Source organism: Herpailurus yagouaroundi, unplaced genomic scaffold, assembly GCF_014898765.1.
Source record: "Herpailurus yagouaroundi ecotype Mexico unplaced genomic scaffold, PumYag 29, whole genome shotgun sequence".
In the NCBI taxonomy this organism is placed as follows: Eukaryota; Metazoa; Chordata; class Mammalia; order Carnivora; family Felidae; genus Herpailurus; species Herpailurus yagouaroundi.
In genome coordinates, this window is record NW_024412377.1 from 68,816,048 (window position 1) to 68,834,454 (window position 18,407).

Genomic DNA, 18,407 nt, shown 5'->3' on the forward strand with positions numbered 1-18,407 from the left:
TAATCTAACAAGAAATTCTGTGGGCACCTGGGTGGCTCACTGGTTGAGCTTCATTTCGGCTCAGGTCACGATCTCATGGTTCATGAGTTCAAGCCCTGTGTTGGGCTCTGCACTGACAGTGAGGAGTCTGCTTGGGATTCTCTCTCCCTCTCTCCATCTCTGTTCCTCCCCTGCTCACACACTCTTTATCTCTCAAAAATAAATAATAAACTTAAAAAAATTTTTAAAAAAAGCAATTCTGATTAGAAGAAATTATAATAAATAATGATAGTGTCTTATAAAAGCACTCAGCAAGAGTTTACAAAGAGACTTGAGGACAGTAATAAATGGCTCCCTGAAAGAAGCAATAAAACAAACATCAATTAATTGGGGGCAAGGACACAAATAGGTTCAAGAGTAACTTGAACAAAAATAAGTAAGTGATGCATTTCCTGAGAAGGATGGGAAGCAGACAAGGCAACTGGGGCCATATCACAAAGTCGTGAAAGCTGTGTTCATAAGAGGAGATTACATCCTACAGGCAGTAAGGGGCCTCTGAAAGATTTTTAAGCAGGTGAGTAACATGATTCAGATGTCTGAGATCACTCAGGTTCTAAGATAAAAAATGGAAAGCAGGGTGGTCAAAATAAAAGTTTAAAAAAAAAAAAAAAAAGGAAAGAAACCATCATCAGGTTGATATAAGAACCTCAAAATGGAAATGGTGCCTTATTTCTATGGTAGTTTTCACTCAACAATCAACAATTCAATTCTTTGAATGAAACACCACTCTAATAATGTAGCATATAAGGACCTCAGTGTATTCTGATTTTGATTACAATAGAACTTTATGTTCTTTGTTCTTACCTTTTTATAGTAGTGACTTTCATTACACCAGACATATAATAGAATAAAAAGGGCTACAAAATGAGATACCAAATACTGTTTATTAATAGGTCTTACAGAGAAGACCAAAACCTGAAATTAAAAGATAACTGCAAATTATAAATAATTCTTTTTCAGTCTTCACATTAGATTAGTAGGCACTTGGGGTACTTCCAAATGCTTATTAATGCCTGCAAAAACATTCTTTAAAATGAAGAAAACTTAAAAATAGTAGGAAAAATAGAAAAACAGAACTTCTTGGAATACAGTGTTAAGTTACCTACCAGCTGCAAATTTTGTGATGGGTGGAAGCCTTACTGACAAGGCATTCTGAAGTCCTTTACGTCTGACTCTCTTCTTATTTATTAATCCTGGAGTTGAGGGAGAGAAGAACATAGCTATGGATACTTCTTAATGAAAAATGAACATAAAAGAGAAGCAATTCTTTGTCATATAACTACACAGCTCAAGATACTCTTATTTAAGTTAGGAACCAAATAAAGATGATGTTATAACCACTATTACTTAAATCATTTTTGAAATTTAGTCTATATAATTAGATAAGAAAATAAACTATGAGATATAAATAATTGAAAAAAAGGTTAAAAAATCATTTTTTACAGATGATACGATGGTAATATAGTCATGTCAATCAAGAGAAACAACCAAATAATAATTAGAATAATCATTTTATTGGACAAAATACAGAACCAATAAAAAAAAGTGAGTTCTACAATGCAGTAATATTTAAGATCACTATAATTATTACTTGGTAATTATAACATATTACATATTCTTATATAGTAATTACTAAATACTAAATATTGCAGATAGAAATATGATGAACAAAGATTACATCTATAACACTAGCAAAAAAAAAATATTAGCATATTATAAAAAAATACATAAGATACCACTGAATAATCTCAAATATGGAAGACCAACAGGAGGAAAACTAAAAAACAAATAAACAAACAAACAAAAACTTCATTAAAGCACTAAGGAAAATAAAAAGTAACCTGAATGAGGATATATCATATCCCTAGATGTGAAGATTCTTAAAGATATCAAATCTCTCCAATTTAATTTCTAGAAGTATTACTTTGAATGCTGATTAAAGAATGATCCTTAAAAAAAAAGGTCTTGTAACTCATCTGGAAGTATATACAAACATGAATAGCCAGGACAGTAGCTAAAAAGAGGAGTAATTATGAATAAAACTGAAAAACATTTTTTTTTATTTATAAAATCTTTCAAATGCTGGAAACTATGGGAAAAGATACAGAATAAAAAGATACAGAATAAAAGATGGGACACTGCTTACTTCGATGCCTTCTCTACTGTCCCTTCCATGTTTAAAATCCTGCACTCTACACATGGCTCAAGATAAGTCATTGATGTCTTTTGGGTGGCAGCAGTATGTTTTTACCACCCAAGCTGTCTAATTCTTTTCAATAACCTTATAGCAGCACCTCAACCACTTCTACAGCAACACTGATGTTAAAAATCTATTACTCTTCCATACAGGGTTTTTTTAATTTTATCCAAGAAAAAAGGAAATTTATCAATGAAACCTCATCTGGTTGTCTCACAGTATCTTGAAACGTTTCTTTTGTGACCAGTAGCTTTTTTTTTCGTCTTGCAAATGACCTACCATGTCCCAAACTCTTGTTAAATTTTTCATGTATTGTGGAAAATGATTGAAGAGTTCCATCTTGACCTGTTGATATATGTAGAAAATACCTATCAAACTTCATCAAAACAATGGATCATTTGAATGACAGATCTTAATGATTCTTAAAACTTGAAGTTACAGTTTGGGATACTTTAAAAGGAGAGCTAAATTGCAACTACTTCATTATAATATTCACCTGTACAAAGAATGCCATTTAGTAAGAACCAAGGATAATATGAGTTACTAATAATTTTCAGCAGATTATGAGACTTGGCAAGGGCCACAGTTTCAGAATCCAGCCACCTGTCTGTGAAGATCAGTAAATAAAATAACATTCTAAATGAAGATAGTATCTACAGTACTTCCTAAAGTTTTCAAAAAGAATCTCCTCATTTACTCAGATTTCCAAATCACTCAAATTCAAATCTGAATCTGCAAATTCAATACCAAACCTAATAATTATTAAATACCCTGCTCTCTATACTTTCTGGGATAAACTAATAGGATGAAGCAGAAACTCACTTGCACTAAGAATTTGCTGTCCATTTTGTCCATAATATCTGATTTTGGTAAGAGGAGCACTATGTCCCATTCTGAATCTCAAAAGCCGGCCTTCACCTGTAGGACCATCAAATATCCATATCTGCCAAGAAATAAAAAGGTAAGGTTCTTTCACAATGTGTTAAATGATTTGTAAGCAGTCAGATCATCTTCTACACCTATCAACTGGCACTGGGTAGTGCTGACTCTGGAGAAGGGGCTGGGGAGAGATGAACTGTAACTCTTTTTCACTTCACTGCAATCATGTAACCTGCTGTACTTTTGTTTCATCTATACCATTACCGTATCCCATTTTCCTTTCATCTTCTAGGTTTTAGGCTGATACACTAAAACAGGCTTGCAATAACCCCAAGGGTAAAAGCCAGGAAAATGATAACAACAATAATAATACCCTCAGAGCATTGTCGGCACCATTTGTGACAAGAAGGGGCTCTCTATGGAGAAATGTCAGTCCGGCAATCGCTGTAGAATGAGCATTTCTCATCTGATTGATTAACTTTTTGTCTTCTAGATCCCAGAGTCCAATATGGCCACATGGGCTTCCAGCTGCCATTATTGGATGACCATCTGTTATTAAAAATAAAATACATTAAGAAAAACATGCACCATAAAACAACCAAACGTAACAATTCTTCTCTCCATCCCTTTAATCCATAAATATAAGGTTAGAAAAAACTATGCACCAATAATCTATCCATATTCCTATGGCTATTTGTAATGCAGTATTTCACTTATTTCTATTAAATACATTAACTTGCAAGAAAACATCCACTTGGAAAATTTCTATAAGCTTCGAAGTATACATTTTAAACATTCTTAACTCTTACTAATAATTAAGTTAAAAGTTACCTGTACGAAATGAAATTGAAGTAATAGGTCCCCAGTCTTGACGAAACTTCATTAATGTTTCATCGAATTTAATGTTGTGAATGATAACCTGACCTGACATAAGACCAACAGCAACAACATCCACAGCTGGTGCCTGAAATTTAAATTACTCACTTTTTATTCTTAATCAAAATAGCTTCAATAATCCTGACATTATGCATCATTAATTATGTAAAAGAAATAATAGAATATCTTCTTGAGGATGGCAAAAAAAAAAAAACAACAACAAAAAACAACCTAGTAAGTATTACCATTCTAGCATACTTTGATTGCTATTTCACATGGCAATATTTAGGAATGATTTTTTCAAGTTACTTCCCAGCTTCAAATCTGGTAGTCACCATCAATCCCCTCATTCCTAAAACACAGCTGACTCAGTAAGAAAACAGCCATAAAAGAAAAGGAATCTGATGTATGAAATCACTACAGATCAGTGACTGGAAAGAAACAAAAGAGATACAGCTCTTAGAAAACATAAAAAGGCTTGCCATATGCCTGGCAACATAAAAGGCCAACTAAAAAGGAAGTGAACAGTTCTTTATCCAAGGAAACAAAAAGCTATAAAACATGTTAAAAGGCAAAAAAGTCTTAGGATTAGTCTGTCCCAGCTCTAGTATTTTATGAATAGAATCTTCATTTTATCAATGGTCTTATATACAGGCTCTATAATAAGTTTCTCTATTTTAGCACAGAAGATCAATGTTCAATACCATTACAGAATAGAATCACGCTAACCATTTTATTAATCTACCATCATGTGACCATGATGCATGAGACCCTGGGGATATTAAAACAAGTATGATTCCTTGCCCTCAAGGGACCTAATCCTCTGATACCTCTGGGGTCTTATGGGTAGGCAAAAGCACAGCAAGGTTGATGGTACTGAGAGAGAATGAAAGAATGAATAGAAGTTGGGCAGGTATAAGCAAGAGCTATTCAGAAGGACAAGGATATACTGGCAGTATACATGTCCAATGTAAGATTCTCTGCAGACCTACATCATTCATACATGTTCCGCAGTCTCATGAAAACAAAAGCAGTTATTTATGGAAAAGTGCAATTAAAAATGTTAGGATTCGGGTCCCAATTATTCCAAGCTACAACCTTCAAAATTAGAACAAATTTCTCTGCATGACCTACAATCTCCCTTGCTTTACTGAACAACTAACTCACCTCCACCATCTCCACTCTGCACAAGGCACTGGACTACACACTTACAAAATGATTGGTAAACATTGTTCCATAGCAACTATAGGTTTAGAGCCTAATTCCAGGTAAAAAGATTTCCATAAATGTTTATAGGCAAAGGCATTATTGTTTTCAATGACATTTCCAAAACACTACTTTTTAGGGCAATATTTATAAAAATAAACTACTCTGTATATTATTTTTGTCTTTAGGTCTAAAAAATATGGTTGACCCCTAAAACTGAAAGATCACACTACTAACTTCATTTCTTCTCTGACTTAACAAAAAAATACTAACCTGCTGAAGAGCTGTGACTCCAATTTTCCATCCCAGAAACGTATACAGAAGCTTACTACAGGAAGAAAAGTAGTTGAAAGTTTTTATTTTTTAGAGAAACAAAATCGACTATGTATTAAAAAGCAAAATAATAATGGGTCATATTTAAGTTGTTTCTCTGACCCACAGTATTCTAAGTATATATATATTAACTTATTTAATACTCAAAATGATTCCATGAGGTAGATATTATCACCATTATCCAGATAAGAAAATAAGAAACTTAATTATGTGAAACAATTAAGCTAAGGTTCTATGGCTAATAATTCATAGAGCCCAGACAGACCAACTCCAGATCCTATGCCCCATGCTGCTAGTAACTACTATATTATGCGAACTCTTTAAGAAATAGAAAAAAAATACAAGCTAAAAATCATTTTATATTACAGACTATGACAAAAAACCATCTTAGAATGTAGGTGGATCTTGTTTTTTCACTGCAATGTGTTTCTAGAAAAATATTACCAATGGGAATATAACTATGATACTTATGTTATATAACTGTCACATGACAATAGTGATGCTGCTCTAAATTACAGAATCAAGCCACAAACGATAAAGAAGTCCATGAAGAAACAGATTCTGAAATTGTTATAATGATATTCAATAAAGTATTAAATCATATAGTAAATTTGGTAAGTGGGCACAGATTAGTTACTCAATGATTATCCAAGGAATATTTAATGTAAAATAGTGTGTAAACATCACATAAAGAGCCTCAATATATAATGCAGGAACAGAGACAATACTTCTGTCATTATCCCTAAACCTACAAGGTTAGGTAGTCAATATTTGCTAAATTGAATGAAAACACTGATTTAAAACTACAAACTAGGATAAATGTTAAACCTTTGATAATCTTATTTTCCCTTTCAAATTTATGAGGGATTTAGAAAGTACAATTTGGATGGTCAAATATTTTTGTCTTTTTAATGCTATACAAAGATTGAACTATCACTTTTTTCTCCGGATAAATGTTCAAATAACAGGTGGAGGTATTCAAAACCATTTATCTAGCCCTCCAGCTATACCAATAATATTATAGTAAATGTCCATCAAGTTTGTGGTTGATAATACAAGGACTTTTACCCTAAAAATGATTCCTAAATGCTAGCACTAAATTAATACTGATTGACTTTGCCTTCTCCTACTTCTTCAGTTTATTGAAAACTAGATGCTGTCCAGTGACCAACACATAATTATTTTCTTATGTTACTTTACTAGAGTCTTCTCTATAGTTATATGGATTCTTTACAGATTAGGGCCATTAGTATATACTTTCAAATGGATACTTATGAAGCTGCCTACCATATGCCAGGACCACATGCCACCTTTTGCCTATGTAATACCGTGAGTAACAACACCAAAAGTAGGTATACTTAGAGAAGGCCCTCAGGTAAACATATAAAGGCAGGGAGAATTGAGAGACTTAAGTATGCGTTAGGGAGTAGTAGGTAAGGATAAGATGGGAACCACCTACATTATATTCTAAATAAAGTGCTTACTTGGATTTTACATTCCACAACTGTAGGCTTCCTTGTTCACTGCCAAGAAGTATTTTATTCAAGTAGGTACTTGGGTGCAAAATTGCAGAAATTTTAAATACCGATTTATCAAAAGTCAATTGCAGATATTCCTCTACAAAAGTAAAAGTTATAAACAACATGTAATTATTTTTCATATATCCATATATCTAGCCCTTAAAGTAAGCCTACCATATCAGAGATTTATGTCTTAATATAAACCAAAGACTTACATTCGAACCTTTACACATTCCTTGAGAAATTAAATGTGATGAGGGGCAACTTGTAAATGTAATTTAGACTGTCAAAAGTTTTCTAAAATTCTAATATCAGTACTATTAAAAATTCCACTCATTGCTGAACTTGTTTATAGGAATAAAAAATAAGGCTTAAAAAAAGGAATCAGCCTTACTATTTTTATAATTTGATCAAGAGGCAGAGTGAATATTCCAAAGTGAAGTACTTATACTTAACTCTTCCATGGAGTGAAAGGCCAAATATCTAGGGAGATTGATGGGTCTCTCAAAGATGTAAAAAGTAAGAGGTAAATCTTGGTGAAAGTAAAAACAGTGATTCTCATACATTTCCACCAAACATAGCTCACTACCACTGTATAAGACTATCACAGTTAAAGAACACTGACTCATATTCTTAAAGAAAGGATGTATACTTTCCTTTAGGTTATAGGATCTTTACAGGATCTTTAGTTTACTACCACAATCTCCTTTGCGGAAAGTTGAAAATACAAACCAAGAGTTACTCAGGTGTAATCATATACCAAAATGCACTCTACAGAGAAAATAATTCACGCATCACTGAACTTGGAGAACTGCAATGGAAAATGTATTAGCTGAAATTAATACATTAAACAGGTTATAAGTACTATAGTTAGCTCCTAGCTGACTAAAATTATCTATACATTTTTTACTTACAACCTTTTTCTTCATATATATTAAAGAGTCTAAATTTTTTTCTGATTACATGTGAAACCTCTGGCATGGAAGTTGTGTTTACATAGGTCTTTAATTTTAGCTGCACACATACTATCCGCCCCCATGATAATGCAATAAATTGGCTCATTCTTACCTTCTGAATATATGTGCCAAATAATAAGAACGCTGTCAGTATCAACAGAGATAATGTGATCCCCAAAGGGTTGCAACAGATGGATTTCTGCTTTATGACCCTTAAAGGTGTGTACTACCTACAATGTTAAAGTTCAAAAGAATTTAATATTATTACTCATTCAACATTTAACATTATTCATATTAACCAAAAACATGCTAATCCTAAAGATGCTCTCATTAAGAAACGTAATCCAACTTTTGATTATCCAAGGTTAGATTAACAAATGGCAAGGAACCAGACATTTTCACCTGCTCCCTCAGCCAGTCCAATAATAAGGAAGCCTAAACTAGAAACATAGAAATGAGACCTCTGAAGTTCAACCTCACAACTGAGCTTAGGGAGGACACATACAGCCGGGTTGTTCACCCAATCTAACCAGCACTACTCCATGCATCCTAAAAAAATGGTTATGTTCTAGAAGGCTAACTCTATAAGCTCCATCACCAGCTGGCTTCCAGATGAGATAGGGAGGATAGAGTACTTCTGTTCTGACACACAGAGACCCTTATCCTTACAGTAGCTGCATTCCTTAAGAACTACAGCCCCTTCTCCATGATTTCAGTTCTCACCAAATTCCAGAAACATTATTTCTTCTCCTTGTCCTTTGGACCTAGAAGTGGTAACAGCTTCCTACAATTCCTGCAATTAGTCTCCCATGCCTTGCCACCCTTACTTTCTCTCTATTTGTATCTTCCAGGGAAAACTACAAACTGCAGTATTTTGTACTAAAAAAAAAAAAAAAAAAAAGGACATTTTTCCTGACTCTAAAAATTCAAATAAGTCCCATGAAAGACCTCCACAGGTAAACTGCCCTCCTCTGCCACAGGCAGTGATGATGGAGGACCCTGGGAACAAATGTCAGTCCAAATTAGACCTTAACAAGTACACTGATCCGAATCCTTGGCTATCTAGGCATCCATACTGCCACTTCCCTTTTCATTCTGGACCTCCTGAGCCAGGTCATCTCTCAAGGCTGTTTTTCCAGAACAAACTTAGAAACCAAATGAGAGATTAAGAAAAGACCCTTCCTTACCAGTGTAGAAAACAGAGAATCTAGTTTTCTCTATACAGAGAACCACTTGGTTCTTAGAAAAGGAGTCATGGGCTGAGTTGTTCATAATGAAAAAGTCAATCCACATAAAGTAGTGGCATAAATAAAATGAAAACATGACAGTCCAAAACCTCAGGAATACAGCAAAGGCAATATAAGAGAGAAGTATATTATCAATTCAGGCCTTCCTAGAGAAGGAAGAAAGGTCTCAAATACATAACCTAAACTTTCACCTAAAAGAGCCAAAAAAAGAACAGCAAATGAAGCCCAAAACAGCAGAAGAAGGGAAATGATTTTAGAGCAGAAATCAATGACAGCGAAATTAAAAAAAAAAAAAAAAAAAAAAAATCAATGAAACCAGAAGATGGTTCTTTAAAAGAATTAACAAAATTAATAAACCACTAGCAGGAGTGATCAAAAAGAAAAAAGAAAAGACCCAAATAAATAAAATCACAAATGAAAGAGGAGAGATCACAACCAACACCACAGAAATACAAACGATAATAAGAGAATATTATGAAAAATTATATGCCAACAAATCTGGAAGAGATGGACAAATTCCAAAACATGTAAACTACCAAAACTGAAACAGGAGGAAACAGAAAATTTGAACAGACCCATAATGAGTAAAGAAATTAAATCAGTAATAAAAAATCTCTCATAAAACAAAAGTTCAGAGCCAGATGGCTTTCCAGGGGAATTCTACCAAACATTTTAAGAAGAGTTAACATCTATTCTTTTTAAGCTGTTCCAAAAAAATAAAAATGGAAGGAAAACTTCCAAACTCATTCTATGAGGCCAGTATTACCTTGATTCCAAAACCAGACAAAGACCCCACTAAAACGGAGAACTATAGACCAATTTCCCTGATGAACATGGATGTAAAAATTCTCAAGATAATAGCAAACTGGATCCAACAATACATTAAAAGAATTATTCACCATGATCAAGTGGGATTTATTCCTGGAATGCAGGGTTGGTTCAATATCTGCAAATCAATCAATGTGATACATCACATTAATAAAAGGATAAGAACCACGTGATCCTCTCAACAGATGCAGAAAAAGCATTTGACAAAAAACAGCATCCTTTCTTGATAAAAACCCTCAAGAGGTACGGATAGAAGGAACACACCTCAAGATCATAAGGACATATATGAAAGACCCACAGCTAATATCATCCTCAATGGGGGAAGACTAAGAGCTTTTCCCCTACAGGCAGAAACACGACAGGGATGTCCACTCTCACCATTGTTATTCAACATAGTGTTGGAAGTCCTAGCCTCAGCAATCAGGCAGCAAAAAAGAAATAAAGGGCATCCAAATCAGCAAGAAGGAAGTCAAACTTTCACTATTTGCAGATGACATGATACTCTATGTGGAAAACCCAAAAGACTCAACCAAAAAACTGCTACAACTGATACATGAATTCAGCAAAGTCAAAGGATATAAAAACCAATGTACAGAAATTGGTTTCATTTCTATACACCAATAATGAAGCAGCAGAAAACAAAATCAAGGAATCAATCCTATTTACAATTGCACAAAAAACCATAAGATACCTAAGAATAAATCTAACCAAAGAGGTAAAGATCTATACTCTGAAAACTACAAAACAGTAAGAAACAGAAAAATATTCCATGATTGTGGATTGGAAGAACAAATAGTGTTAAAATGTTGATACTGCCCAAAATAATCTATATATTCAATGCAACCCCTATCAAAATAACACCAGCATTCTTCACAGAGCTAGAACAAACAATTCTACAATTTGCATGGAACCAGAAAAAAATCCCAAATAACCAAAGTACTGTTGGAAAAGAAAACCAAAGCAGGAGGCATCACAATTCTGGACTTCAAGCTGTGTCAGAAAGCTGTAATCAAGAGAGTATGGTACTGTCACAAAAACAGACACTCAGATCAGTGGAACAGAATAGAGAACCCAGAAATGGACCCACAAACGTATGGCCAACTAACCTTTGGCAAAGCAGGAAAGAATATCTCATGGAAAAAAGAGTCTCTTCAGTAAATGGTGTTGGGAAAACTAGACAGAGACATGCAAAAGAATGAACCTGGACCACTTTCTTATACCACAGACAAAATAAACTCAAAATGGGTGAAAGACCTAAACATAAGACAGGAAGCCATCAAAATCCTAGAGAAGAAAATAGGCAACAACATCTTTGACCTCAGCTGCAACAACTTCTTACTTGACGTTTCTCTGGAGGCAAAGGAAACAAAAGCAAAGATGCTACTGGGACCTCATCAAGATAAAATGCTTCTGCAAAACGAAGGAAACAATCAGCAAAACTAAAAGTCAACCAATGGAATAGAAGATATTTGCAAGTGACATATCAAAGAGTTAGTATCTGAACTCTATAAACAACTTATCAACCTCAACACCCAAAAAAACCAATAATCCAGTGAAGAAATGGGCAAAAAAAACCATGAATAGACACTTTTCCAATGAAAACATGGCTAACAGACACATGAGAAGATGCTCAACATCACTCATCACCAGAGAAATACAAATCAAAACAATGAGATACCACCTCACACCTGTCAGGATGGCTAACATTAAGAACTTAGGCAACAACAGATGTTGGCAAGGATGCGGAGAAAGAGGAACCCTTTTGTGCTGCTGGTGGGAATGCAAACTGGTGCAGCCACTCTGGAAGCCACTCAAAGACTCTTAAATACAGAGAAGAAACTGAGAGTTGCTGGCAGGGTGGTGGGTGGGGGGATGGGCTAAAAGGTAAATGGGTGATGGACATTAAGAAGGGCACTTGTTGGGATGAGCGCTGGGTATTTTATGTTAGTATGAATCACTAAATTCGATTCCTGAAATCATTATTAGACTATACACTCACTAGCTTGGATTTAAAAAAACTTTTTACCTTTTATTTTACTGTTTTAAGTGAGAGAGGAACAGAGCATGAGCTGGGGAGGGGCAGGGAGAGAGGGAGACAGAATCCAAAGCAGGCTCCAGACTCTGAGCTGTCAGCACAGAGCCTGACATGGGGCTCAAACCCACAAACTGTGAGAGCATAACCTCAGCAGAAGTCAGACGCTCAACTGACTGAACCACCCAGGCGCCTCTCACTAACTTGGATTTAAAAAAAAAAAAAAGGAAAAAAAAAACAATCTCCTGGGAAAGCATTTTCAAAAGTATTTTCTAAATCCTACCCCACCCAAAAATACAAAGTAGAAAGCTCAGGATATGAGACCCAACTGGGCAGGAAAATTTTGAAGAAGCTGCCCAAATAATTCTGATGTTCAACCCTGATGAAGAAAACTAAAGTGCCAGTTTTAACTAATTTTGAAAATTTGATTAAATCAACTTTCTCTTCCTCCAGAAAACCAGATAAATGTTTAAAATAAAACAAGTACATGTCCAGAGCATTGTAGTAGAAGAACAGCAACATTAAAGTTCCCTCCGCTTTCACTACAATTAACTATTAACTGCAAAAAACACATTAAAATAGTTCAGTGATACAAACCTCTTTATTACGGGCAAATGCAGAGAAAACATTCCCATAAGCAGCAAAGACTAGCCTCCCATCAGCTGCCATACAGCAGATATCCTGTGGGACAGAGTTACCTAGGTAAAAGACAATATAAAAGAAATAAGAAATTGTAAGATCTTGGCACAGATAGAAATCTCAAGTATACATATACCATTTTTCATGGCTATAATTAAAAAATAAAGGGGCGCCTGGGTGGCGCAGTCGGTTAAGCGTCCGACTTCAGCCAGGTCACGATCTCGCGGTCCGTGAGTTCGAGCCCCGCGTCAGGCTCTGGGCTGATGGCTCAGAGCCTGGAGCCTGTTTCCAATTCTGTGTCTCCCTCTCTCTCTGCCCCTCCCCCATTCATGCTCTGTCTCTCTCTGTCCCAAAAATAAATAAACGTTGAAAAAAAAATTTTTTTTAAATATGTATCTATGTGTAGATACATGAATAAAAACTAATAATCGGTATAAACTTGACTTCAATGTTACTTTATACTTCTAATAATAACTACCAGACTGAGAATATTAAATCACCTGATCTTCCCTAAGAGAATTAAAATCTAATATTTACAGACATTAAAATGTAATCCTAAAGAAATGAAAAGCTTTTTGAAGTTATTTGGAAAAAAATCACACTTCACATAAAAAACTGGCAGATAGTTACCAACCCTTCATGTAAATGCCTTCAGGAATGTCACATTTACTTATAACTCTAGGAAAATTTTTAAAGTAAATCAAGACCTAACCCCTATTTAAGTCTATGCTTTGGGAAAACCTCAGAAAAATTCCCTATGATACTCTATAAATCCTGACCCTTTAAATGAACAATACAGTTATCTACTCAGTCTTCTCCAAGGCAAATATGCCTATCACCTCTAGCCATTTCTCACACGATATGATTTCTTTATTCCTCTCTATCATGGTCACATTGGCCTTTTCTTTTTATTCCTTGTTTTAGGGGCAGGAGAGTTAGAAGATAGATGATTGTTTTAAGTATTTTTCATGCTGCATATTCTACTTTTAGATTTCATTCCCAGGACATCTGGGTGGCCCAGTCTGTTAAGCGTCTGACTCTTGATCTTAGCCCAGATCATGATCTCACGGTTCGTGAGCTCAAGCCCCACACTGGGCTCTGTACTGACAGTGCAGAGCCTGCTTGGGGTTCTCTCTCTCCCTCTCTCTGCCCCTCCCCCACACCCGTGCTCGCCTGCTCTCTCTCAAAATAAACAAAATAAAACTTAAAAAAAAATTTCATTCCCCAAATACTATTTTCATGAGTTTATTAATCACTTTGTATTCAACTTAGGTTATAGTGCCCTTCTATAATCGTTTTAAAATTTTAAGTTAATCAGACACATACACTAGGTTCCTTATAGTTCTCCTCTGTTTCTGTTACAAAGATCACATTTCATGGTTATACTACAATCTCTCAGCCTTGGCAGGCCCTTTATTCTGTAAAACGGTTTCCAAAAAAATAAATTTTCCTTCTATTGGAAAAGTATCAAAACGTAGGAAAAGGGAAAACCCTTCCTTACAGTAGAAGGAATGATGGAACCCGAAAATCACTATTTGGTAATCATCATTCTAATAACTGGTTCAGGCAAGTACCATCACTAAGTGACAAAACGGTGGGTAAAACTCTCAAAAGTAACAGGATATTTACACTGTCTCACTGTATCTAACCACAAGATACTTATTAATTACAAAGAGTAAAACTTTAAAATGGAGCCTCCTGAAAAACCTTACCTTAATAAAATGATCAAAGTTACCACTGCCAGGAATAGAGCCAATCAACAGCATATGCCTGCTAATAAAATTCACTGAGAATTCTGAATTATTTCTTTGTTATTCTTGCCATAGTGCATAACCTGAATCTGATCATGAGAAAACAGCAGAAAAGGTCAAATTGAAGGACATTCTATAAAAGAACTGGCCTATACTCTTCAAAAATATCAATGCTGTGAAACACAAAGTCTAATGAACTATTCTAAATTTAAAAAGACTAAAGAGATGACAACTAAATGTGACATCTGATTCTATCCTGAACTTATTTTTTAACTATGTAAGTTTATCAGAAATACACAATGAATTTCTTATATATTCCTGTGTCTTAAAATTAATGACAAAAACTTAATATATTTAAAAAAAATTTTTTTAACATTTATTTTTGAGCGACAGAGTGATACTGAGCATGAGTGAGGGAGGGGCAGACTGAGAGGAAGACACAGAATCCAAAGCAGGCTCCATGCCTCGAGCTGTCAGCACAGAGCCCAACACGGGGCTCGAACTCACGAACCACAAGATCATGACCTGAGCCAAAGTCAGATGCTTAATGGACTGAGCCATCCAGGTGCCCCCCAAATTTAATATTTTTAAAAGACACTAAACATGAATAAATTCAGGATGAAGTTTATACTTACTTACTGCCACCAGACTAAGTTTCTGAACCTGTTTTTAAAAAGAAAAAAAAAATTAGATTATAATTGCTTTTGTTAATGAAAATTTAACACTTGAAAACTAAGATAATCTCATACATAATCTGCTATGCTCTCTTTCCTAAAAAATATATTTACTGACCCTAATTTTTCATTATTAGGAAAACTTATATTTTCAACTATTTCATCAGGAGTGGTGATGGAAGGGGGACATAAACGTTTTCTACAAAGGGTCATATAGTAAATACTTCAGGGCGTGGCAGGCTATGTGGTCTTTGCTGAAACTACGCAACTGCTAACAAAACTTGAAAGCAACCACATATAATATATAAACAAATGTGTATAGCTCTAGTCCAATAAATTTGACTTATGTATACAGAAATTTGATTTTCATGTAATTTTAATATGTCATGACATATTGTTAGTTTTTATTTTTTCTCCAACCATTTAAAAATGTCAAAACTGGGGCACCTGGGTGGCTCAGTCGGTTAAGCGTCCAACTTCGGCTCGGGTCATGATCTCACAGTCTGTGAGTTCAAGCCCCGCGTCGGGCTCTGTGCTGGCAGCTCAGAGCCTGGAGCCTGCTTCCGATTCTGTGTCTCCCTCTCTCTCTGACCCTCCCCCATTCATGCTCTGTCTCTCTCTGTCTCAAAAATAAATAAACGTTAAAAAAAAATTTTTTTAAATGTCAAAACCACCCATCTCTGAAGCACAGAGTTCAGTGAGGTATAAGTGTAAACTCAAATCCCAGAGATGCTAGAATATTAAGACTGAAAGGGCCCTTGGAGATCAAATTACATATCCCATATTTCTTTTTTTTTTTTTTTTTTTTTTTTTACATATCCTATATTTCTTAAATGTAAACACACACAGGTCTCCATACCATGCAAAATTTAATTATATTGTATTCTACTACTGTGGAAAATTTTACTTAGAGATCATTATATTAGAATAAACTCGAACAAATAAACTCAAAACACTTAAACTCAAAAAGATAAAAATGTCACAGATATACAAAAACAAATGCAGGATAGGACTGGCTTGCAGGCTGTAATTAGCTGATCCCAATCTATGGTTACTGATCCAGCAACATGACCTTGACAAAATTAATCAGTCTCCCTGTGTCTCAAATTCCTCCTCATCTGTAAAATAAGAATTAAAATAAGTACCAGGCACCTGAGTGGCTCAGATGGTTAAGAATCCGACTCTTGATTTTAGCACAGGTCATGATTTCATTGTTCATTGGATGGAGCTCCTCTTCCTCACAGTCAGTGCAAAGCCCAAATGGGATTCTCTCTCTCCCTCTCTCTACCCCTTCACCACTAGCGTGCCCGTGCTTGCGTGCTTTCTCTCTCTCTCTCTCTCAAAATAAATACACTTAAAAAAAATTAAATAAAATAGGTACCTGCTTTATGGAGTTGTTATGAGTATTCAATGTATAAAATGTGTTAACGGACCCAGGCATAATTAACATTTAATAAACGTTAGCTGCCATCACCAGCACCATCTCCACTTTGGGCATGTCCCTCACTTTCCTCTTCCACTAACTCAACCAGCTACCAACAGCCAACTCTTCTTGCTACTAACACATTTGCTTCCCACAATCCTTAAAAGAATGCAACTTCACAGCTCAGCTTCCACAAAAAGCGCTTCATCAACACTGGCTATTACCATCTTTATCATAAAGAAAAGCTCCCTGCTTTCACAGAGCATACATTCCTTCGGAGAAGATGAAGGGGAAAAAGTAAACAGCAACAAAAGACTATGATTCATAAGAAATTAAAGGAGAAAAACCATCACTAACAAGCAGGAAGCCCTGGGACAAATAACTTAATTTCTGAGATTGTTTCCTAGTTTATACAAGGTGCTACGGAAAACGGTAAACGATACATATCTCACAAAGAAGTTGCTGCCAGGCTTAGACTAAGAAGCACCGTACGAGACCCTCAAATGTTAGTAGAAAATAGATGCTCACCCCCTCCAAGATCTTCCAATGTATTTTAGTCTGAATTTCTAATCCAGCGTGTCAGAAATTGCACAATAAAATGTCTTACAAGTCCTTCTCGTTAAGAGGGGGCAGAAACTGGTCTTAATCACGTTTACATCTTCAAGGGAACCTGAACGGATATTTACTGAACAAATACATTGCTATAGAACTGAAATGTTCTCTGGTACTTTTCCCTAGCTGGACAGCCTCCGAAACTCGCCCCAAGCGGATTGCAAGGGCTACAACAACAGCACGTGGATGTGAAGTCGTGATGAAACTGGACAGGTAGGAGTTAGGGAAGAGAAGGCAGAAACGCAAGCCCTTGATCAGTGGGGGAGCAGAGCAGGACTGCCCCTGGAGAGAGCTGAGGCAGCTCTCAGCTGGGGGCTAAGAGGGTGGTTCCCGGGAGGCTGGCGAAGGAAGAAGTCACTCACGTCATAGGTGTGGAAGCTCTTGCCCACGCAGGTCGTCACATAGAATCGGCGCTTCAGAGCACTGAACCGCACCACGTGTGGAATGTCGTTGCTAAAAAGCCCCAAAGCCCGGAAACCCGCGAAAAGCGCGCTGCTGGTTCGACCTCCCGTCCCACCCTCCATCGATACTGCGGTCCAGGCTCCTCTGAGCTCCAGTCCCGATGAAAACCAGCGGACCAGGTCCTTCCCTTCTTCTCGTGGCAGTTCTTCAACCGCTCTACAAACTCACAAGCGCTTCCGGTTTCCCCTGCCAATCGGTTAGCAGACACGGCTCTTAGTGCAATTGAAAAAGAACTCCCACCAGAGCTCGCAGAGGAGGCGCGACTTCGGTTCCGCGGGCGGTCGTCTCCAGGGTTCCAGAGATGTTCCCCACGTCTGGTGGGGTTGAAAGAAAACTGCAACAGGGACCTTGGAGGAGGGCGAGCGGCAGGGGAAGCGGAACGACCCGGACGGTGAAGGGAGACCAGGTGTAGTGTTGACAGAGTCAAGTTAAACGTGCAGTTATAAAATTGCATAAAACCATGAGACTCTCGAGAAAATCTGAACACTGGATATTTGATGATATTAAGAAATTATTGTGGGGCGCGTGGGTGGCTCAGTCGGTTGAGCGTCCGACTTGGGCTGAGGTCATGATCTCGGGGTCGGTGAGTTCGAGCCCCGCGTCAGGCTCTGTGCTAACAGCTCAGAGCCTGGAGCCTGCCTCAGATTCTGTGTCTCTCTCTCTGTCTCTCTCTCTGCCCCTCCCCCACTCATATTTTTTCCGTCTCTCTCTCTCTCTCTCTCTGTCAAAAATA

At 36.4% G+C, this 18,407-nt stretch overlaps 1 protein-coding gene across 1 annotated transcript in view; it reads right to left on the reverse strand.

Moving 5' to 3' along the window:
* WDR36 (WD repeat domain 36) overlaps nucleotides 1–17,848 on the reverse strand; it is a 44,030-nt gene extending 26,182 nt beyond the window's left edge. The window contains exons 1-11 of the mRNA XM_040446915.1: nucleotides 17,575–17,848; nucleotides 15,139–15,166; nucleotides 12,711–12,811; nucleotides 8,119–8,236; nucleotides 7,015–7,147; nucleotides 5,471–5,525; nucleotides 3,947–4,079; nucleotides 3,489–3,664; nucleotides 3,059–3,179; nucleotides 2,516–2,581; nucleotides 1,146–1,232 (exon numbers count right to left, since the gene is read on the reverse strand). Coding sequence (XP_040302849.1) covers nucleotides 1,146–1,232; nucleotides 2,516–2,581; nucleotides 3,059–3,179; nucleotides 3,489–3,664; nucleotides 3,947–4,079; nucleotides 5,471–5,525; nucleotides 7,015–7,147; nucleotides 8,119–8,236; nucleotides 12,711–12,811; nucleotides 15,139–15,166; nucleotides 17,575–17,736 — 1,180 coding nt within the window. The 5' untranslated portion in view covers nucleotides 17,737–17,848. The remainder of the gene's footprint in view (nucleotides 1–1,145; nucleotides 1,233–2,515; nucleotides 2,582–3,058; nucleotides 3,180–3,488; nucleotides 3,665–3,946; nucleotides 4,080–5,470; nucleotides 5,526–7,014; nucleotides 7,148–8,118; nucleotides 8,237–12,710; nucleotides 12,812–15,138; nucleotides 15,167–17,574) is intronic.
* Nucleotides 17,849–18,407: the final 559 nt, after the last annotated feature.